The 24,968-nt window shown below is 37.4% G+C and overlaps 1 protein-coding gene across 1 annotated transcript in view; it reads right to left on the bottom strand.

The window, feature by feature from the left end:
- The window catches only part of dgkb (diacylglycerol kinase, beta), a 53,972-nt gene that overhangs the window by 7,308 nt on the left and 21,696 nt on the right, over nucleotides 1-24,968 (bottom strand). Inside the window, 5 exon segments of the mRNA XM_089120799.1 lie at nucleotides 6,853-6,954; nucleotides 6,957-7,047; nucleotides 7,384-7,465; nucleotides 15,812-15,823; nucleotides 21,412-21,473. Of these exon segments, the coding sequence (XP_088976925.1) occupies nucleotides 6,853-6,954; nucleotides 6,957-7,047; nucleotides 7,384-7,465; nucleotides 15,812-15,823; nucleotides 21,412-21,473 (349 nt within the window).

Genomic DNA, 24,968 nt, shown 5'->3' with positions numbered 1-24,968 from the left:
TGTAAATTTATAGCACATGTAAGGCGAAAATCTGTATGTGCTAATACCTAAAGTGAATTATTTTGCATGATAATTTATATACATGAAATAACACAAAACTAAAGAGCCCATGCAGACAGTCCTCTCCCTCCAAAACACAAACCCAATATCAATATCCTTGTCAAAATGTGTTAGTCTGTTATAGCATCCGCTTTCTACCAAGCCTGACCCATGGGAGGACGTCAGGGGGAAAAGATTATGAGGAGAAAGTCCAAAAGAGAAGATGAGGAGCTGACAGTGGAGGTGTGTTTGGGCGGAAAGGGGGGGAGCGTGTGAGAAGAAGAGAGAAAAAAAGCAGACAAGCTTGATTTGGAATCTTCACAGTCTGCCTTCCGCTCTAAAAAAGCATAAATTGTCACCGTTGGAGAAAAGGAGGGGAGGGAAAAAACACCAACAACCCACAAACAAAACACCTATTAATTAGAATGCGACACTGATGCAAAGCAATCTAGTGTTCCTCCATATTTATTAATTTCTTTTTTGTTTTGAAGTTATGAGCATTGATTTTTCCTCGGTCGGAGGTCCAGTGTCGCGCTGGGACCATCTGTTCAGTAACAGCTCCTATGAGTCTTCCTCTCCTCCTCCTCAAACACACACGGTGTCATTCAGTCCACAGACAGGCAACAGTCAGACACACAAACAATCAGAACCGAGAGCTGGCAAAAGCTCTGACCACGAGCACAAGGTCCATTCATTTTCTATTTCAATTTTAGTTTTGACCTTGTTGACACTTTTTATGGGTATCTATATCCTTGATTTATTCCATTATATTCTATAGCTTACACATTTTATATCTTATTGTATTTTATTCCTTACATTTATTGTATTTCTGTTTCCATTTTTTTAGATCTAATTCTACTCCTTACACACTGTAAAAAAATATTGTTGGTTTAACTTAAAAAATGAAGTAACCTGGTTGCCTTAAAATTTTAAGTTCGTTGAAATGGAAAAATGGAGTTAATACAATGAAGGAAACTCAAAATATTATGTTATATGAACTACATAAATTGTTTAAGTTGATTTGACAAAAAAGAAAAAAATGTTGTGATTACAAATATTCAAATATTTTTTTGTCTGTATTTAATATTCAGCCAACTAAATTATGTAGTTTACATATTTTAGATCTTATCTTCTTGCAATTCTTAAATCTATTAAATTCTAATGGTTACATGTTTGAGCATATTCTATTTCTTAAATTTAATCTATTTTCTTCCATGTATTTGGGTTCTATTGCAGTATTATATTATATTTCCTTACATGTATTCCATAGCTTGTTTTATCTGATTCTGTATATTTGTTCTATTTTGTATCTTACATTTTAATTCTATTCTGTATTTTGCATTTTATTCTATATCTTTCATAAAATACTAATCTTGATCTACTCTATTAATCTAATCTATTCTTACATTTGTTCTACACATTGTTATTATATTTCGTATTGTACATTTGAATTGTATATCTTTCATAAATTGCTAATCTTTATCTACTCTATGCTTTAATCTATTGTTACATTTGTTCTATTCTGTATCTAACATTTTACTTCTATTCCATTCCCTTTATACATTACTAATCTCCTTTATTCCATATCTAACATACATTTTTTTAATAGATTTTTTATAGACATAGATCTTCATTATATTCTGTACATTGCATCAATTCTGTATCTTACATGCAATTCTATACTGTTAATACAGTCATAGATACCCAATGGGTGCTAGGAAGTAATATGGTGAGCAGGTGTGCATTATACTGTAGCTGCTACTACAAAATGTATTTTAGGATGGCTGGAACACTATTGGCCAATCGGAAGACAAGATGTAGGCAAAACCCTATACTACATGTACCTAAGGGCAATGCAGGGATATATTTCTTAAATATGCAAAAACAGTGTTGGTTCCAGTCGTCTGGGAGACCCCACAGTTAATGGGGTATACCACCTGGATTGTTGCACCAACCCTGTGTTCAGCTGTTGTCAAGGAGACCGGCTGTGAACGAGACCTTTCTGGGATTTGAAAAAGTGTGAGAAGTAAGAACTGAGTGTGTGTGTTTGTATGAGTGTACATAGTCCTTTGACCACTATGGCTCTGCTCTTTAAAAGGGTCAGGCTTGCCGACTCGTGAGGCTGAGGGCTCACACAGAGGACACCGTCAGAGTCAGGCTGAGGGGATTTCTAAATGGCTGAGGGAGCGGAGAACACTCTCTACCAACTGCTTCACATGCTTTGGGAACTGTCATCTATTTCAAATGAGAATTTAACAGATTATTAACACTGATTAACACAGATGAAACACTTCACAAGAAGTTATATTAAAACAAAGTGTAAGCATTTCCATTCACTTCAATGATAGGTGATGTTCGGCTGGGAAATGATGCTCACAAAGTTTCTGCATGCTGGTATAATTGCTTCATCGGCACTCAGTTACAGTGTTTTTTTGTCAATCACCTGAACCATAAATGGCATCGTTCAAGATCCAGGCAGTAAAACGTAGAAGTAGAAATAAACCGAAATTTCACACTGTTTAGAGCAGGTGGAACATACAAAACATTAGCCTATTCTAATATTAAAATTAAACAAATATTTTTAAACAAATAACAAAAGGTAAAATGTGAAAATTTTCATTAAAAAAAAAATACGGAAACTTTCCATTAAATTAAATTATTAATTAATTAGAATTAATACTTAATTAAAAAATACATTTAAAAAATAAAATTCGCATGGCATTTATAATAACAAAAGATAGAATGCGAAAAATGTCATTTTTAAAAAAATATGCAAACTTTGAATTAAATTAAATAATAAATAAATAAAAATTAATACTTATTTAAACAAATACATTTAAAAATAAAATTTACATGGCATTTTTTAATGGCTGCCAGTTAAGCCACCTAATGGTGTAGTTACAGCATAAAACCAGCAGGGGTTGACCGGCCCAACCTTTACCCCTTTATCTACAAATAAAATTCGGGACTACTAGAACTACCAAAAGGAATTGCAAAAAGGATGGTTTTCCTGAACACTCCAATCAAACTGCCAATCAAACAGATAGCTCCGCCCAAAAACTGACACGTGACACCACTGATTGAGCCAATATTGGTATACTTGACCGTAGGGGACACTTAAACAGAGCCATTTTGCCAAGTGCCACCGAACAGTGTTTACACTTATCAGGGAGAAAACCAACTTTCAAATCAATTTCAAAAGGTCTCTACTTGCTAAGCTGGAATAGGAAAATGTATATTAACACTGAAAAATGTCACATCTCCTTCACGTTTCAACACAAACCTCTCTTTTTTTTGCACATGTACACACGTACACAAGCCGTGTGCACCTGATAATGGTGTTTTCTTGTCACCTGTTTTTTCTTTTTTTCTGTGTGATTGAACAGCCAGTGTTGCTCATGACGCACATGGAGCGACAGGCGCAGTGAGGGCTGAGGTACGCAGGAGGGGGTTGGGGGGGCTTTCACACAGTGTGTCAGGGGACATCAGTAGCCCCAGTGCAGCCCACGTCCATGCTGAATAATTCAGCCCGCCTCCATTCCCTTCCACCTGAGGAGGCCTGTCTCCTAGCGTCACCAGCGGGGCCACTCAACTGCTCCCGAAAGGTCAGACTCTACCCCATCTGAGAGCCAGGCCTCTGTGGCTAATGCACTCCCTGTTTACCATCCAGCTAATGCTCTCTCGACTAATCTGACAAGCACAGGCCTCTCACCTTCAGAGCTCCTTCAGATGAAGCTGTATCTACAAAGGCTTTCAAAACCACCAGCAAGGCGCCCGGGCTAAGTGCCTTCTCTGGTCCGAACCTGGGCTCGTGGTCGCCTTCTCCCCAATCAATTGATCTTTCTTTCCCAGAGTAAATAGAATAGAATGGAGCGTAAAGGGTTTTTCTTCCCTGCTCTCTTTTTCGGACGCCGGTTTTATTTGCGAAGCGCTCTGTTACTGCTTTGACCCAACCGAGAGATGCAGCAGGATATTAGAGCAAACATGCATGATACAAATGGGTGCATTTATCAGCGTCTGACTCGTATTGACTGAAATTAAAGAGTGCAAGGGGCTGGATGAACTGGAAAGACGGCCACAGACTAACGACAACTGGGATAATGGATTGGTACTTGGGGTTTAACTGAGGTGGACAGATTAAAGAGTTTAACGAATGAGATACTATGCATTTAAGGCGTGTGAATGTACAGATATTGATATACTGTACAAAACAAGAATAAGTATACTCATACTAGAGGTTATATTTCATTTTCACCCCTATTGACTGAAAAGAAAGCAGCTGGGCCAAGCAAGCAAACACTTTAACCAGCGTAAACAAGAAAGTCTAACTGACAATCTCTTTCAAATGGGTGATTTCTCATCAGGGAACATCAAATACTGTGATTGTAAGACTCAAACAGGCTCAGACGTTTCACCCTTCATTCTGCTCTTTGTGATCCGAAACGCTCCCATGATAGCGGCCCAAAGAGATTCTGTAAAACTACAATCAATGCTCTCAAAGCGGGCATGGTACATGATTTTCCCCAACGTGGTGACAACCGGCGTACACATTTCTAGATTAGTGAACAGCGTTCTGCCTTGATGATCCTCCGTGGAGGGAACATCTAAGTGTTTACCTAAAAAAAAAAAAAAACTCTTTATTGTTCTTTGTGCTTTGACAGGATTTGGCCGATTCACCAAAATGTAAATTGGTCTGACCGGTATGTAAAGTGATGAACCACATTTTGGTTTGTTTTTAAATGTATAGATGGGTTCATGGAAAATACATTATATGATAAACTAGACCAGAATTTACTTAAATATGTACTTACGGGTAAGTGCGAGAATGAATGTGCACTAGAGAAGCCCATTTCCGCCGCAGAGTGATAAAAAAGACAAAAACGTAATTGTGACTTAAAGGGGTCATGAACTGAGAAATCAAACTTTCCATGAGCTTTTGATATATAAGAGGTCATCATACTATTAGAATATTCGATAACACTTTACAATACGGGTGCACTAATAAGGATTAATTCATTCTTAACTAATGCACAGATAATACTGAATTAATTTGTAACTAATGATTATCTAAGCTATTCATTAATGTTTACCACATTAGGAACTGATTAAGAGTCTGTAAGGTTAATGTATTAGTTCATACATGAATTGTTATGTAATTGTGGATTAATTCCATAATAACTCATTTTTTAACTAATAGTGTCAATTAATATGTTAATTAGCAGAATGAGCCAAAGCCTTGTATTTCAACTTCCAGATAATATGACAGAAACACTAATATGCATTATTACTTCATTGTTAGTACAAATTCATGTGCAAATTACTACAATTACTTAATGACTAGTTAATTATGATGTGCCCCAACAAGTAAAGTCATAACATAATGATGCCTTTGCAAATCATTAGCTAGGTTTAGTTCTTCATGAGTTATACAACTCATGATTATCTGTGCATTAGTTAAGCATGAACTGATGCATATTAGTGCACCAGTATTGTAAAGTGTTACCGAATATTCTTATTAAGGCATGAATGATATTGGGTTAAAAGATGTGTGGAAACATCTTTGATGTGTGAAAAACCCAGGTAAAAAGGAATTCTCTTTCTACTCTAATGTTCACAATACATACTATAGAATTGACCTGTTTTTGACCCCACAAACAATACTGCCTTACATTAAAACATGACTTTATTTGGCGGCAACCTTATCAGACCACAATGCTCTAAGGACAAAAGTGTCTATGCCACCGGAAGGCCCTGCCTCCCATAGATGGAGATTTAAAACAAGGAGTAGTTCACTTAAAAAAAATGCTGATAATTTACTCACCCCCATGTCATCCAAGATGTCCATGTCATTCTTTCTTCGGACGAAAAGAAATTAAGGTTTTTGATGAAAAAATTCCAGGATTTTTCTCCAAATAATGCACTTCAATGGGAAAAAAAATTGTTAAAGGCCCAAAAGACAGTTTCAGTGCAAACTGTTTCAGTGCAAAGGGCTTTAAACGATTCCAGACGATGAATAAGGGTCTTATCAAGCGAAACGATCGCTCATAAAAAAAAACAACAAAGTTTTATAAGCTCAAATGCTCGTTCGTGACTTTCCTGTTCGAACTCGTTCATCAAAATGAATGAATCTTTTCCCGAGTCAATTTGTTCATTTCGTTCGTTGAATGAACCAAATGACACGAAAAAAGATTTGTTCATTTTGATAAACGAGTCATTTTGATAAAAACAAGAATTAGCACAGCTAGAGGCAACAGCAGACATATGTGACAGCAAGCCTTTAGAAAATACAGTTATTGAAACCCCAATCAGGCTATGGTATATTTGATTCTGCTTTGATTAGACAGGCCTGTCCACCAACGCTAGCACAAGCCATTACAGAGCCACTGACAATCCCAAACACTGACATTAAAACTGCGCCCCTTCAACCCAAACAAAAGCCACTCGCCATGATTCAATGTGTCACTGGTGAAATATTCATCATGAAAGAAAAGTTTCTCTGAAGTTGCCTTTGATTAATCAGGTGTGAAGACAAGGACTTTGCAAACCAGTAATGTTAAGGTGACCCTTAATGTTCCAGGTTCAATTTAAGTTAAGCTCTATTCACAGCATTTCTGGTATTATGTCTATTTCCACAAACTAATTTTGACTAGACCCCTGAGTAAAAATAAATGAATAAAAATAAAAACAAATAAAAAAAAATTATTGAAAAATTAAAAAAAACTGTATGAGAATCAGAACCAGACATCTGATTAATTTTGCCCAGCATAGTAGCCTACAATGCGATTTGTGATATGTGAGTATGCGTTTGTATACCTAGGACAGCAAAAATGAGATGTTTGGGGTCAACAATTGTGGTCTTCTTTTCTGGAAACTTCTTCCCTGTTCTACGGTGATCCCTCCGTTTTTTGCTCTCTCCCATAGGTTGGAACCGCTGTGCATGCTGGGAATATTCAAGATGGCGATGCCCTCCAATGAGATGTTGCTGAGGTTCAGGGTGATACCATCACGCTACAAAATACATGGGAAAAAATTGCGTTTAAAAAGGGGCGTTTATGTACAGTATGCTGTATATTTAAATGAAAATGATTATACAGTGCAATGAATCGATCAATCAATAATGAATGAATAAATCAATCTACATCTGTTGTATTAGCACAAGCACACTGAAAATAAATTGCTCTTTGTTATAATACAAAAAACAACAAAATCCCGAAAGGCGTTTTGGCAAAATGTATTTTTCTTGGATTAAAACACTATGCCACAGTTCTTTCCAGTGGTTTTGCAGGGGGTGTTTAAGTGTTAGAAAGGCGATAAGGCATGTGGTTTCTCACTTAATCTCATTACCTCCACCTCAAGATAATCATGCAGCTTCTTGCAAGTCGCTGAGAAGGTTTCCGAGGTGCCAAACTCAAAGTACCAAAGCTTACTTCATCCTGAAACCAACAAGTTGAATTAGATTTTTATGGATAATTTTTTATAGATTATTATCAATCATTAGGTGAGTGGTGTGGCATCTTAAAGGGATAGTTCACTTTGAAATTAATTTTTGGTATGTTTTATCTTACCTCAAGGGCATCCAAGATGTAGGTGTCTTTGTTTCTGCAGTAGTTTAAATTTTGATATTTTTAGGTCAAACCGTTCTTGTCTGTCAGTCATATAATGCAGGTCTATGGTCACCACCTCAAAGAGCATGCACAGAGAAGTCCAAAATAAACATGATTTAATGACTCAAAAATGTAATGGCCTAAGACACGAAACGAGCGGTTTGTGTGAGAAAACGAACCGTATTTATATCGTTTTACCTCTTGAAACCACAGCCACGTTGTAACCAGACACCTACATCTTGGATGCCCTTGAGGTAAGCTAAAACATACCAAAAATTAATTTCAAAGTGAACTATCCCTTTAAAATGAAATGGTTATTTATTGGCATTTATGGTTTCATGAAGAACCTTTAACATCCATGGAACCTTTTCTTTACACAAAAGATTCTTTTAGTGGAAAAAGGTTCTTTAGAATTTTTTTAAATACTATTTGCATTAAGAAAAAATATTTCTTTTAAGATTCTTTTACCAAAAGGTTCTTTGAGAAACCAAAAATATTTCTTCTATGGCATTGCTGTGAAAAAAAAAAAACAAAAAACAAACCTTTCGTGTGTAGTGGTTAAATATCTGAGGCATGCATGATATATTGGTACCATAATCATGATATATTGGTACCAGTTATCAGCCAAAATTGAATGTCTGTGCATGCACACTTCCCCTGTAATTTTAAAATGACATGCCTTTTACGTGATTACATGCCTTATGCCATTATTCTTTAAGTATCCTAATAATACTGTTAATGGTATCTTTAGCAAATTTTAAAATGAATATTTTCATACTGTACATTATACTATTTTATACTACAGGGTTGTTGAATGCTTGAATGAATCTGATTGGTTGGCAAACTTTCAAAGGTGTGCGATTATTTTTAGAGAAACGCACGGCTAAAGTATTTCCAGCCAGGTCTTGACCACATTACAGTTCCATATCACTTTGCCAAATTATTACAAATATTTCACTTCCTTACAGCTTACAACAGCAAATAAAACCAAAACGACACTGACCAAGCAAATAAATATAATAAACAATAGAATAAAACTGACAAATTATTTCCATTTTTTAGTTTTAGTCAAATTAGTCATCAGACTATTAAATAATGAACAGTTTATCTGTCGGGCAGAATTTTATTATCAGTGCTAATATACTAGTAATTGCAAGACTGTAGGTTTAAATCAAAATGAATGAATTTACAATAACGCATCACCTAAAGTAATTCACAATGACTGCATGGTCCCCATCTTGGCTTGAAAATGATCCAGGACGACTCAAGAACTGAAGCACATGGCGCAAACCCCTACCATCATAGAGCCCAGCTAGGGTTCAGAGAGGGTAATCTAGCTGCCCCTTCAATTAAGAGTGGGTTGTGGAGCCGGACCCCTGTCCCCCACCCCACACAAAGTCTCTCTGGGACCAGGATCATGATCAGTGACCTCACCAGAACAAACCACCATCTGTTTTCATTACCAGCAGACACACACACACACCTGAACCTTCTACAGAAAAGAGCAAAACACCAAGGATTTAGAGATTTAAAGAATTAGCCTACACAATCCCAATCATTAAAATAGGATCTAGTTAAAGGAAAAATAGGAAAAAATAAGACGTAAGTAAGTAAGTGACATGAGCACAATAAAAATGCTTTTGTTTTTTAGCATGCAGAGATCCATGGTGATTGTTAGAATGCTTAAAAATAAAGGTTTGTTATAGGCATTGATGGAATGCATGAAGAACCTTCTATTGCACAAAATTTAGTAGAAAATGGTTATTTAGATAATTTGACTGTCCTACACATTAAGAAAAAAAACTGATCATTAAGGGCCGGTTCACATATCGCGTCTTTTGCGCGCTCAAGTTCGTTATTTCAAATGTAGGCGCGCGGTATGCGCGCTCATAATGGAAGCGACGCGGTCGCGGTGCGACGCGCTCGTTTTTTCCAGGCGCGTCCGCGCCGCATCGAGATAAAAACATCTCAACTTTTCAGAATGCCGCAAGCGCACCGTAGGTCACGTGTCACGTCAACCAATCAGCTTCCTCGCCATTTTTGTTACCTCTTCTTAAAATATAATCAAACTGGTCCTTGTCCACTCTAAAATAGGCTTTGAACCTCCCATTGTCCAGGCGGAGTTCCTGAATCAGCTGGTGAAATCCCCCATGGTTCTTGCGTTTTTGTAGTATGGGGTGCACCCAAACACTGCGGCGTTTTTTAACTTTTCTGAGTAAATAAATCTTGTAACAGAGTTACAGCAAAGGTTTTTCGGTGGTGGAAATCCATTGCTGAAATTTCCTTCATGTAATGGAGAGCGCAGCTGATGGTTGCTTAGCAACGACAGACGCCTCCGGAGTGCAACCGCCCTGGCGCTTCTTTGGAAAAAGGAGAACGCGTGCGCCTAGCGTTTTCTACGCGTTTTTAGGCGCGATATGTGAACGGCCCCTAAAAGGTTCTTTGGGGAACCAAATTTGGTTCTTCAATGGTATTACTGTGAAAACATTTGTGGTATTGCACAATAAAATATAAATACAAATAAGATGCATTATGTTTCTAACATCAATCTGTGCCTCTATAATTAAAAGGGAGGTGACGGGCATTCTTCACCAAATTTCACACAGAATGGATTAAATTTATATTAATGGCAACAGCACTTCTTAAATGCCCATAAACAGAATCCAACCAAAATCCTCGCATCAGTCGCAAATCCACAACAGATTATCAATCAGGGGTCGGCGGCAGGAAGACACGCTTTTAAAACACGCTGATGTGCAGAAACTGTGCAATAAAAAATGGCCCCCTCTTCACTGCATCCCAGCCCCAAAAACCTGGATCTATTAGTATAAGCAGGACAACAATCTCTGAATTATTGATTTCCTCATTAGACTTTTTGTCAGAACCATTTAGTGACGTTAAAAATGAGCTTTCATTAGCCACTTGCAGGAGAACCTCGCCGCCTTTGATTTATAATGTGCAACATGGTCAATATACGGCAGAACTGATGAGGAAAACACGGCGCACACGGAGAGATGGGCAATGCACACCTCAGAATAAACGGACACACACTTCTTCATTGTGACGGAGACTGCAAACTCTCCTCCCAGTGTGTACTTACAGTTACACATACATTCAGGACATACTGGATGCCTGGATTAACATATGCTTCGTTATATGTCCAATCAAAGCTGCATTAAAATAAAAAAAACGAATGTCGAATTGATTGGAACACTTACTAATAATTTGTTTCAAATTACCTCAAAGAAAACTTGGTTCTAAATAAATATCTATTCCAAATATGATGTAAGAAACTTCATACAGCTTTATATTACATGTACACTCAATTGGGCATTGTTTAAATGCCATGGCCTACATGAGCATTGTTTCTGACCATGTCTGATGGCTACTTCCAGCAGGATAATGCACCATGTCACAAAGCTCGATGCATCTTTGGGATGTGGTGTGAACGGGAGCTTCGTGCCCTGGATGTGCATCCCACAAATCTCCATCAACTGTGAGATGCTATCCTATCAATATGGGCCAACATTTCTAAAGAATGCTTTCAGCACCTTGTTGAATCAATGCCACGTAGAATTAAGGCAGTTCTGAAGATGAAAGGGGCTCAAACACAGTATTAGTATGGTGTTCCTAATAATCCTTTAGGTGAGTGTAGTTACGACTTAAATATAGTTTGCATACGAATGTAAATTTTATTATTCTTTATGATATACTGTATAGAACAGAAGTGGTCAAGGTAAACTGTTCTTGAATAAAAAGTAAAAGACCAAAAGTGTCTTTTTGTGAGAAAAGTAGAAAAAAACAAACAGGTTTGGAACAAACTAAATAATAAAAAAAAATAAAATAAAAAAATAAAAGCCAAATATGTTTAGCCAAAGATGATGACAATGAAGAAAAGACTAAAAATATGTAGTTCGCAAGACTTCACCTCTGAGTTCCTGTATTGCAAACATTTGAGCAAAAGATCAGGATAGATTGTGCCATGATGGCTCCTTAGTCGATTCCCTCCACTTAACCTAACAAGAGTGCTAAAGCGACAAATCAAGCCGATCCCTTTGCTCATTAGATAATTAGGAGCATCTCATCTCTTCAATCGGATTCCCATCTGTTCTGTTCCCTTTCACCGACGCACACAAGTAGGGCTGATAGACGGGTCACATCTGCACTAAAGACTGTAGGAAAGATCCATGCACACACTAGGAGGGCTGGAATGAAATTTTGGATTATTCTTACATTGAAACCAGTGTAAATGAGGTTACACAGTCAAACAAAGTACGAAAAATGTAGCCTATGATGCGAATCAACATTGTGTCAACTACCGTATGTGTCTTTGCAGTGGTACTGAATACGGACCTGAGGCAAAGTGTGATGGTTGTGCGTTGTCGACCCGAGGCTACTTTCTGCTGCGTCTGAGGAAGGCAAACATGGTCTTGTCATCGATTTTTCTTTTGACACCTAATCTAACCTGTAGTGATGTATGACCTCATTCTCACACTAATTTCTTCTTTATCTGAGGTGATAAATATCACATTGATATAACTACCTCTGTCAGGATTGCTCTGATGCTCTGTTTTGTAGAACATGACACTTCATGTGAAGAGAGAGAGAGAGGGGGGGGGGGTGGGCTTGACACGAGTTTGGGGTGATTCTGTGATACTCTTCAAACAATCTGATTTGGGTTTGTCATCAGTAACCAGATTACTGATTACTGGTTACATTGTACATTGTAAATCAGTAACCAGACAGTTTCTGTTCTCACTGACTTCCATAGTATTTTTTTTTTCCTACTATGGAAGTCAATGAGAACAGAAACTGTCTGGTTACTGATATTCTTCTAAATATCAGAAAAACGGCTGAATGGATTCGAAAACGGTAAAACCCAACAGTTTAACTCTGGGGGAGTTGTAAAATGAGCCTATTTCCCTTTAATAAAAAAATAAATAAAATAAAAAATAAATAATATATATATATATATATATATATATATATATATAGAGAGAGAGAGAGGGAGAGAGAGAGAGAGTATTTATTATTAAGTTTTGTACGTATTTTTTTTCTGAACAATTTCTTTACTGTATTATATACATATAGCATGTGCTGGGTATATTATATACAGACTGTAATCCATTACTGAAAAGTAATAAAATCTGATTACTTTTTGATTCCTTTTGACCCAACTCATTTGTCACATTGATTTGAATATATTAATCTTGTAGCATATTAGCATATAAAAATGCAGAGAAAAAAATATTTCACTCTTTGTTATTAAAAACGTGAAGTGCATTAAACATGTCAGACTTTTTCAAATTGGGGTTTGTGTAGGAACGGCAGTGGGTTCGGAAATTAACGAAAAGGTAATAATTAAGAAAAAATAATTATGTTAAAATGAAACAATTAAAATAAAACGATCATTAAAAATATTATACTATTATATATTGTTTATGCTGTGTGGCCTCTCAATTTTCTTATGCGTGCAATTCCACAAAACTGGAAGACTTTGCAAACATATACAAGCAATAGGCTTTTTTAGAAAGGAAAATGTAAAAAGTCAAATTGGGGAGAATCTTAAAAATGAGAAGAATTATGGAGAATCTGAATGTTTTTAATAATTTACTGCCTTTTTGTGAATATTAAGTATTCATGTAACTAAAAAGTAACCTGTATTTAGTATAGTCTGATTACAAGTATTTTAAAGTGTAATATAATTGAATTACAAATATTTAATATTAGGAATCTGATTACATAAACCAGATTATCCAAATCCATTATGTTGCCTCTTAAAATACCTTGCTTTGGACTAATTCTAAGGCAGGAATCCTTTGTGGAGAAACAATCCCAGAATCCATTGCAACAAGTTCAGTAAAAGAGTAATGCATTTAGCAGGTCGCTTTTTTAGTACTTAAAACCTACCAAAAAACTAAGCTTAAATAGTTTGGTGTGTGTGCTTTTTGGAGAGGTCTGTCATGCGAGTGGAGTAGGATCTCTCAACTCTGAGTGATGGTTAATAGCTGGAGTGTGTGAAGGAGGAGAGGTTCCCTGACAGCTGGCGGCCCTGCAGGAGTCAGTGGCTCCACATGGGGCTGCGGGTACTGAAGAGGTTGCCGGAGATCTCAGCAGGGAAAGGAGGCCTTTCTAGTGCCGCTGGGCTTTATCTGACTACTGGCCATACCACAGGGACCAAGTGCACATCGACACCTAAAACTCAACTACAGCTCTGTTGTGTACAAGTGATCTGTGATACACAACAGTCATCAGTGCACATGTATAACACTCATTCTCTTGTACAGTAAGGGCTTCCCTGTGGAATTCTGCTCCAGTAAGGATGGGGAATGTCTCACAGGCCCTGCAGATGGAGACCAGCATCTGCCAACTGAGTCTAAGAGATGCAACACAGGTAATCAGATGACAGCAAGCCCTGGCAAGTCTACAAACATGAATGAGACAAAACCATAGAGGATCTGGCGAATGGCCATCAAACTGAAATCAAACGCAATGGGGTCTTCCAATAAACCCACTAATGAAAGGGAGGTTGTTGTGATTTCTATATTTTATTAGACTTGTAGTCAAGACCCCCTAAACCGAGACCAATACACTACCAAGACCAGAGGGTATCGAGACCAAGACAAGACTAAGACCAAGACCAATGCACTACCAATACCAGAGGGTATTGAGACCAAGATAAAACCAAGACCAAGACAGACCAAGTCGAGACCAAGACCAAGACCATGACAGACCGAGACCAAGTCGAGACCGAGACCAAGACCGAGACCAAGACAGACCAAGTAGAGACCAAGACCGAGACCAAGACAGACTAAGTTGAGACCAAATCGAGATCAAGTCGAGACCAAGACCAAGACGAGACCAAGACCAAGACCAAGTTGAGACCAAGACCAAGACAAAGACAGACCAAGTCGAGACCGAGACCAAGTCGAGACCAAGTCCAAGACAGACCAGGTCGAGACCAAGACAGACCAAGTCGAGACCATGACAGACCAAGTCGAGACCAATACAGACCAAGTCGAGACCAAGACACACCAAGTCGAGACCAAGTCGAGATCAATTCGAGATCAAGTCGAGACCAAGACAGACCAAGTCGAGACCAAGGCCAAGTCGAGATCAAGTCGAGACCAAGACGAGACCAAGACCAAGACGAGACCAAGACCAAGACCAAGACCAAGACAAAGACAGACCAAGTCGAGACAGAGACCAAGTCAAGACAGAGACCAAGACCAAGACAGACCAAGACCAAGACCAAGACAAAGACAGACCAAGTTGAGACAGAGACCAAGACCAAGACAGACCAGGTCGAGACCAAGACAGACCAAGTCGAGACCAAGACAGACCAGGTCGAGACCAAGACGGACTGAGTCGAGACCAAGACACACCAAGTCGAGACCGAGACCAAGACCGAGACCAAGTTGAGACCGGAGAGGAAAAAAACAGACTAGTGTTGTTGAAGCTAAGCAATAACTTGTAAGATTTTGTTTTGCATTGCCTGCCTATCTCTGTTGATTTCGAAGTCTCCAAATGAATCCATTCTGCAACTTTAAAATAGATAATTACATTTTTAAAAACGAAATTAGAAGCTTGAGTGCAGTTGATAGTTTTGTCGTTATGGTTACACACACAAACACACACACACAACCTTGGCGGTGCGCTCAAAGTCATCTGTCAGTAGTCCACTGCAGTTACCCCAAATCTCCTGAATATCTGATATCGTCGTGGATATTGTAGTATTGTATTGCTAAATCCCCCGACCACTATGTCGGTCTGAGACAGCGAGACCTAGACAAGACCGAGAGGTCCGAAACCAAGACAAGACCAAGACCAAAGACAGTCAAGGCCATGACAAGACCGAGACCGTGTAAAAGTGGTCTCGAGACATACTTCGCTATATTTTATACGAATGTGTTCAAAAGTATGAAGTCAGAAATTTATTTTTAATATATGAAATTGATAAAAGTGACAGAAAAGACAATTATAATGATACATTTCACAATACACTTCCAATACTTCCAATGTTTCCAAATAAACAAAGCCTTGGTAAACATAATAAACTTCTTTGAAAAACATTTAGAAAACTTAACAACCCCATACTTTTGAACAGTACTGTAATTTATTTTGAAAGATGGCGGTCAAATCCAAAATGACAAAAAGCACCATAAAACTTGTCCATTTGACTTATAGGTCAATTAAAAAAAAAAAAAAAAAAACAATGAAATTGAAGTCCAAAACAACACTTGGACCCCATTGACATTCATTGTATGGAGAGAAAAAAAAAAAGTATACTTTTTTTTTTTTTTGAATGATTAAAGAATATCATTAAAGTTTGGAACAACATAAGCATATGTATATATTTTGAATGAACTGCGATCTGGTTGCAAAAATCAGCAGAGACCAATAAAGAAAACAAACTGGTCAAATAAATAAATAAAATAAAAAGAAACAAATTTATATATATATATATATATATATATATATATATATATATATGTGAATACAAGGCTGTAACCATCGTAAATACCGAGGGGGATAATAATGTTCTGTTTGATGATGCGGTTGTTGAAATGGTTGATTCTTAAAGATTTGTACTTGGTCTCTTCAAATTCAGAATCTGTGATTATAATGCTGTATGTGCAAATAACATAGAGTACATCACTTTTCCACGATTTTTATGGTTGTGCAACATGTGAGATCATCTTTTAATGTTATGTGAAGTGCAAAACATCAGGTGGAGTTGTCTGCTATTTCTGTGTGTAAGTAGTGTGTGAACATGAGGAGGTGGGTGGAGCTGGGAGGGGTTTGAAAGTCCAGCAGGGATGGGGACAGGGCCACAGGTGAGATCTCAATAAATTACACTCTGAAGTGGTCATTAATTATAGATGACATCCCAGTCAGACCAGCGATTTCATTTGAAATGAGGAGCAGTGTGCATAGCGCTGGTGCCCTGGGCCCTGGTGCGATGGCTTACATGTGTGTGTGTTTGAGTGTGAGAGAGAGAGAGCAGTGGGTCAAACAGTCATAGCTCCTGCATTAGCTTTTTGATGAGGACCCTCATTACGCTAAACGGCCCTCTATGGTTCAGCCTCCCTCCGACTTGAGGAAAGGTTAAACAGAATAATTAAAGATGACCGCCTCAGGCTGAGCATGTCACCCTTAAGGAGACACTGGTCAGCGGTAGGCTGTTTCAAAGACGCCTTAGTAGAGCTTAAGCGCTCCTCTCTCTGGTCAGTATCATACGGCTAAAATAAATCACTCATTAATAACACTTGGAGTGAATGTGGAAATGGCTACAATGCAATAATGAACAGCTAAAAGCCTTGAGCAAGTCTTTAAAAATTTGTAAGAAATAAAATTTTAGGGTCTTTTTTAAAAGTTTAGGGTCCGTAAGATTTTTTAAATGTTTTTGACGATGGCATTTATTTGATCAAATAGACGGTAAAATTGTAATACTGTGATATTATTACAATTTTAAATAACAGTTTTCTATTTCAATATATTTTAAAATGTAATGTATTCCAGTGATGGCAAAGCTGAAATTTGCTCAGACATTTCTTATTATTATCATTTTGGTGGATTCATTGAGGAATATACATTTTAAAAGAACAGCATTTGAAATAGAAGTACTAAATATAAAAATCTAAATATTTTGTTTTTAAGAATTTCCTTCTTAAAAACAGAAGAATCTTACTGACCCCAACATTTTGAACAGTTCTGATAAAAATAGTACTACATCTACTGTATGAACATGGAAAATCTACTTGTAGTATCCATGAAAAAGAAAAATCAAAAGATTTGCAACAAAAAATAAATAAACATAAATATTCTTTTAAAGTAAACTTATATGGAAAAATGTACTTTTTTCACCACAATACTATAGCTATTATTGTTAGTATTGTCAAATCTGAATTTAATATGGGATCTGCATTAAACATTGTAACATGCTTTCAAACGGCATTGTTTTTTTTGTATTTTTAGATGGCAGTGATGATTAAAACCAACTTAACAAATCACATGGTTATTTCTGAAGACAAGACCCCTCATTTAAAAAGATGGCACACGTAGTGTAATAATAAAGTTCCCAAAGCTGAAGACAACTGAGACACTTTCTTTTCTCCTTTTTCTCATCATCTTGAAGACAGAGATTATCTTGGAAGCGCATGAATGATCAGCGATGAGAGAGAAAGTGTACTTTAACGAGTCCACGCGACGCTGCCATACTGATTGTCTGCTTTTAATCCTCGACCTCATTATCACCCTCTGGTCTTACTCCAGCAGTAAATTAATCTATCTGCAAAGTGTCAAATCTTCTCACTTTCCTCCTGGTAATCACCCGAGGTGCAAATAAAACCAGGGAGCCGGGTTCGCTCAAGACCCCGCGTCCGTTATCAACAAGACGATGCCGTGTTATAATTAAAAACCAATTGGCCATTGTTGGGTTGCACATTAAGCCGATCAAATATTTGTGTCTTCGCTAAGGTCAATGCAATGACATTCAATAACAGGCGGTGTTAACAAGAAAAACATGTTAGAGATTGGAAAAGTTGCATGGAGAAAACAGCCAAAAAGTCATGAAAAAGATGCTAATTTCGGGGCTACGTTATATTATGTTAGACCAATGGCCAATGGCCTAACATGGATATAGACCTATGCTTTCTAGCCTAAAGCAATATACTTAATGGTCTAAAAACATTTAAATGAAGTAACCAGTAATGCACACTTGCACAGGCAAAAAACATTGATCAACTGGACGAAAAACGGGTGGCATTGTCTTACGCCGACTTTTATACTACAGACATTTTTAAAAGACAACATTTTGTAACTGGTTCTCTTAAACATACACACCACACACAAACATATATACATAACATGTACTTTAAAATCCACCTATCAAACTTGAAACAGCTCCCGTTTCATAGAACGGGATCAAAATCCATAAAAACCCTCCAGCGCCTTTAACTGTAAGCCAGATATGCATGTCCTTTGCTTCAGTAATATGATGATTTATTAAAATAGTTATTTGTAAAAGGTCCAAGAAAAATCCAACAAAAAAATCTACAATACCTTCCTAACTATGATCATACATTATTGAGGGAGAAAAGATACTATGAAATAGAGAGAGATCTAAACCCATTCTCCCATGTGAATTATTTATCAAATTCAAATAACAGATGGTATAATTTTCTTAAAATATCTTAATCATTATTCAAAAGACACAGTGGTAGAAAACGGTTCCTGTACACAGACTCTTGTGTGATCAGAATGCTGTTTGATTATTCCCACACAGATCTGAATCCACATCAACAGTCATGCCTTCTGTCTTCTGGCCAATCCTGATTTCCTCAAATTAAAATGTTATCTGCTCGCCAGGTTTGAAAAATAGTATCGCACGTAGAAAGTATAATTATCATTTGATTATTAAAAGACTCTCCTGAAGGTCTTGTGTCATCACGGTGATGGAAAAATGATGTCAAACTACCCAAGCAAATTCAATTACCCAACCAATTACTCGCCTGCGTTCGTACTGACTTATTGGGACATTAAATATTAATGGGAGCATGGATATCAAATTTGCTCATCATTAGAAGGTGCACACATTGTGGGCTAATCACAGATGTTCCACATCACTCAGATCCTTTCAGCAAAGGACGAAACACACAAAGGAGCACCTACAGTACATCTGTTGCTTGAAAGCTCTGCTAGTGCTAAAAGATTAGGAAATAGTACATCTATTTGCATTGAGTAAACCTGTGTCACTATATGTTACTCCAACACAGCAATATGATAAAATAAAAGTGAAGTGTATAATATCTGCCACACTGGCATCAGTAAATGCAGATGCAAAAGTAATGAATGTTTTCAAACAGGTTCCCTTCCAGTATTTCACGTTCGCTGTAGACGGCATGATCCCATTCAGTCGACGTTGACTACATTCATCCGCAATGGGGGGATTCATAAGCAATCGAGACGTTTCCAGGTCTACTATTGGTTTTAAATTTTACACCATTGGTTGAGAAGGGTGGCTTAAACAAACAAGACAAAGCATTAAAAACACCACAGAGAGACAAAATGTTTAGCCTCTTTAGGGAAATCATTTTATTTATAGTTGCCTCTCAATATTAAGCCTTAAAAATAATATTCAGATTAGGGGTGGTATTGGGTAGTAACTGATTACATGTAATCTGGATTAAGTAATCAGATCCCCTAAATTATGTACTTGTAATTAGATTATATTACCTTTTAAAAATACTTGTAATCAGACTACAATTGCTATGTCATACATGATTAAATATTATTCACACAATGGCTGTAAATCATTCAGAACTTATTGATTCTCCCTAATTCTTATTTTTCACATTTTAAATGTTCCTGTTGATGATAAAAAATTGAATATGTTTTATTTTTTTCTTATTTTTATATCACTATGGTAAAATAGTATTCTCTTCAATTCAATGTGATTAGGTCAAAAGTAATATAAAAGTATTCAAAAAGTAGTTTGATTATACCTTAAAATGTGTAATGTAATAGATTATTATACTAACAATTTTTGCCATGTAATTTGAAATCAGTACTGGACTTACATTGCAAGTAATGTACCCAGCACTATGTATATGTATACTTCTCACAATTAATTAATAGTTTGTTTTTTTTGTATTGTTGTTTTTTAAATCAGACTACATCTTATCCACTACTGATGCATTTAGGCCTTATAATCTTGAATGTTGTGGCCTTAAACAGTATTTCTCGATCTATAAGCACATATTAACTTCTAGTATCACATTAAAAACATTCATCTTTCAGACTAAGGGACAGCTTTATTAACAACTTGCTCCATCGCAAATCCGCTTTTGGCATTAAAAAGGGTAACACTTTATTTTGATAGTCCATTTTAGACCTTCTGCTTTATTTTGTTGGTCCTATAAGTAGGCCTAACTTGGTGACTACAAGTAAACTTATTCTCCTAACCAAAGGCCTAACACCTAACCATAACCTAACAGTCTACTATAATATACTAATACTCTAATGACAGTTAGTTGACATGTAGCTGAAAAGTTACTTATAGTTAGTAGAATGTCTAAAGTGACTATCGAAATAAAGAGTAACCAAAAAGAACTGCCAGGACTGTGACAAATAAGCGCAGAAGAGGCTTGGACACGGTTATTTTTGCGGATGACCTTATCTTACAGTATGCATTTTGTAGGAGTTTCCCTTTGAGATGCAAAATTAATGGGAGGAGTGTATTGAAAAGAATCACGCAAGGTGATTTCCTAAGGCTTACGCTAGTCAATTTGCTGCTATTTGCGCCATTATTTAACGCCCAAATATAGCATGTCTTATTCCAGATGCTAAATTGCACTGCTCTTGGAAGATTGTGTTGGTTATTATGGAAATGATCCGGCTGCGTCTGTGGTCTTTAATGTGTGCGTCATCATGCGCTGAACTTTCCACTCCCATTGGCACTTTTATGGGATTGCACTCTCACGCTAATTTGCCATGTTTAGTAAATATGGCTCTAAGAAGGTTATTCTGCTCAAGATCAGATTTTAGGATCCATAACAATACAATCCCACATCTTCATCTAATTTTAGGGAAGTAAAAGCTTGGCAGGAGTCTCAAAGACACACCTGAGGGGGGAGGAGGAGAGTTATCAGGGCATTACACCCGCTGGCGAGCTTACAGATCGAGATGACAGACAAAACAGTGGGAGAAAAGATGCAGTGTTGGAGAAGTGTTTGCTGTTAACACAGTGATAGATAAAGACCGGTACCTGCTGTTCAACTTTTCTCGTTTCTCTCTCATAATGTGGAATCGATGAGTGATGGATGCATCCTACAAAAGGAGAGAAAGGCAAATCAGATCAGTTTTTTATGCACACCGTTATGCCGCCATCAATGTTTCGTGAGCTTCTGACAATGCTTCGTTAGGGGCCTTTGACGTATTAAACTCGTGTGTCAGATTCTCTCATCATCCATCTGGGTCTTAAAATCTTGAATTTGACAAAACAGCTGTGTGAAGATGAAAAGACAACAGATTGAGGATTGCATTGAATGCTTTCATGATGGTTTTATCATGGGCCATTAGCTATAAACAAAAGCCCCGCGTCAGAGACGTCGCAGACAAGAGACGTGTTTATTTTAAAACCAGATGAATGTATTTTAAAACCCGACAAAAAACTAAATTCCTTTCCCCACACAACACCAATTACGGGCCTGATCTCCCTTCCACGTGACTGGGAACAAGTTTGGGTTCTTTGCATAGCATATGTATGCGTGTTAACAGATAAGGTGTTTGTGATTCTTTGCTGGGGTTCTAGCCAACGATGATGAATATTGACAAGAGGACTGAACACGTGGTTGGGCTAATTAATCGCACACATATACAGGATGCTACAGCTCTGCTGGCGCCGTCACAGATACTCTTCCAATCTGACATCTGCGGGTTAGAGGTTCAGATGCACTTGCATGCGATATGTGTACTGTAATGTTTTGTTGCTATGGTGATGTATAGAGACGGTGGTTGGATTGTAAACTGACTATATGTCCTGATTGAGAAATGTAGATTCCGATGGTCTGATCATTTGTAAGGACAAAAGGGAGAAGCAAGACAAACTTGGACATTTTATACACCTTATAGAAGATATGCAGATTTCATTTAGCAGGTGCTGAAGGTTTAAGACTATAGTTAATCGTTTTATAACCAGACAGTAAGTCAACGAGACCAGAAAATGTCTGGTCACTGATATTCCTCTAAATATCAGAAAATCGGTTGAAAGGATTCGAAAACGGTAAAACTCAACTGTTCAACTCTGGGGGAGTTGTAAAATGAGCCTATTTCCAAAAAAAGTGAAGTATCCCTTTAAAGGACAATAGAATACATTTTGATCTTTCTGATATAGAAAAACAATTGCATTCTTCAATTTCCCTCAAAAGGAAGATTTCTGTTTTTTTAGCCTATGTTATCTACGGTTTGGGCTGTACAATGCGTTTTAGGGGATTTTTTTTCTATTTTTTTTTTTTTTATTTCAAAAATCCTTACAAAGCCAATAGGTTTTCTGCACTTTGTGCTGGAACACCTAATAACAATGAGACCTTTTGACGATTATAGCACCACCTATTATCCGATCTTCAAGAAACTTTGCATGCTTCCCAACCATGGGTGCGTTTCCCGTACAACGACTCAGTTCGCTGATTCACTACCATAGTACGATGCATCGTTGGAAAAATCAACTAGAAGTCACGACTGTTTCCCGAAACCCACTGTCGCAAAGCATCGTTCAACCACGTTGGTTTCGCACGAGTAATAACTACTTTTAATGAAACTGTTTGAGATCCAATTAACGCTAGATTTGTTTTATATAAATTACAGACATGCCATCTGAGGACTATTTCTAATAGTTCTCAGTTGTTTTGCTTTATTACTAGACTCAATATTTGGCTCGTTCTTACATAGTAGAGCACGTTCGCACATGCCCACTCTTCGAACACGTTACTTCAAATCTTTTGAAAAACGTAAAGATGTAAATTCCATTTGTATGTATTCTAAATAAAAGACACCGGTTGTGATGTTCTGACTTTTCCTTTAGGATTTATTGGCTTTTGACTGTATTTTGCTACGGACTTGTGGACATGTTTTTTAAAGCGAAAACCATTATTTAATTATATTTAAGCATAAACGTACATCATTAAATAGATAATGAACATAATCTAGCTAACATTTATAATGTATTTCCAGCTGAAATGTTGGATCTATAAGTAAAAAGCAAAGTATTTATCATAATTTATTTAAATAACATTAAAAAATAATGTCGGAAGGATATCATCAGTTCTGCTGTTGTTCATAAATACCAGTAGTGATGATGAACAATGAGGACTGTTACCAGAAATAGAGTCATCAGTGTCCCAATGTGTAGTGAGTCAGGGTCCTTACTGTCCATGCCAGTGCCTGAATTAGTGTACATGATATACTGGTTGAGTTGATTGAGACGCACCCTGCGTCAACGGTGGGAAACTCTGTATATTTGTGCAGTGTGCGCATGTCCAAAGATCAATTCCAATGTGAAGCTTATGACAAATGTGCACATCAACCCGAACACTTTATTCAAAGTTCAGATTCATTTCCGAAAAGTGTCCATGCAAACGTGGCTAATGATACCAAAAATGTATGGAGGGAGATCACTGTACAAAACACAAAAGCCTGAGTGAACTTGGGTGTGCTCAGAGATAAAAGAAAAAAAAAAAAAACTTGCAGAAACTTTCTCCTTTACCTCCCTCTCTTTCCCCCCTAGACCCAAACACACTCATAGGACCATTTGTGAAGCAGCCCCTCCAATGAAACCACCTCCACACAGAAGACCCCCTGCTTGCTCACTGCTGAAAAATGTTTTAGTAGAAGCCAAAAAAATCAATTCCTTAACTGTTGACATCTCTTAAACCCGCTGTTAGTTGCAGAGCAAAGGGAGGCCCGGGGTCCCACCAGGCTCCGTTTTCTTCGACGCAGAAGAAGAAGAAAGGTAAAATGACAGGTGTATCTAAAAGATCGTATTGCTCTTTTCTTACAAACTGCACAATATGAAAACATGAGAGCAAAGGCACGATTTCCCCTCGGCCTGGCTCTGGTTTGATGCCCGGCGCTGAAACCAAGGAGCTTTCAGAGACGTCATCGCATCCGGCGTCCATGAAGGAGACGCCAGATTTCCTTTCATTGACTCGAAAGTTAAAGTTGCCGGCTTGCAGCAGTCAGTCACTCGCTATCTTTCATCTGCCGTTGTCCATCCCTCCCCGATAATTACCACTGCAAAACTCTCGTGACCAAATTAATAAAGGGACATGTGTAATGTTCTCTCATAGTTCACCATTTAGTCCAATTACGGCTTGTCCAGGCAGATGATGTGCCTTCACTGGGAGAGTAATGACTTTGACATGAGCGCAGGGTCATTAGGAAACAGACTACATTATCTTAGGCGATCCTGTGTGATTAGGGACTGTCTCTAGCTTCTGGCTCTGACCGAAATGATAACACCCCCTGTCTAACAGAGAGGGATATTTCAACTTTGGTATTTAAATGGTACCTAATTACCCAAAATATCACTTGACAGGGCAATCAGTCAATGAGACACGCGTTAATATGAAGAACAGCTTTGATTTGAGAGAGTTTTCGTTGATGCGTTGCAGATGAGAGACATTTCTTATACCAACCTTGTTAGACTTTGGATTTTACATTTTTTTATAAAAGAGTTTTTTTTTTGTTTTTTTTTTTGTATTTCTTATATTCATCAACACTTTCTTGTTTTGTTTTTAATTAATGTACTTGCTTACATTTCAATGT

The sequence above is a fragment of the Pimephales promelas genome, chromosome 16, assembly GCF_988280905.1.
Source record: "Pimephales promelas chromosome 16, fPimPro1.hap1.1, whole genome shotgun sequence".
Taxonomy (NCBI): domain Eukaryota; kingdom Metazoa; phylum Chordata; class Actinopteri; order Cypriniformes; family Leuciscidae; genus Pimephales; species Pimephales promelas.
This window is presented reverse-complemented; position numbering and strand designations above follow the sequence as displayed.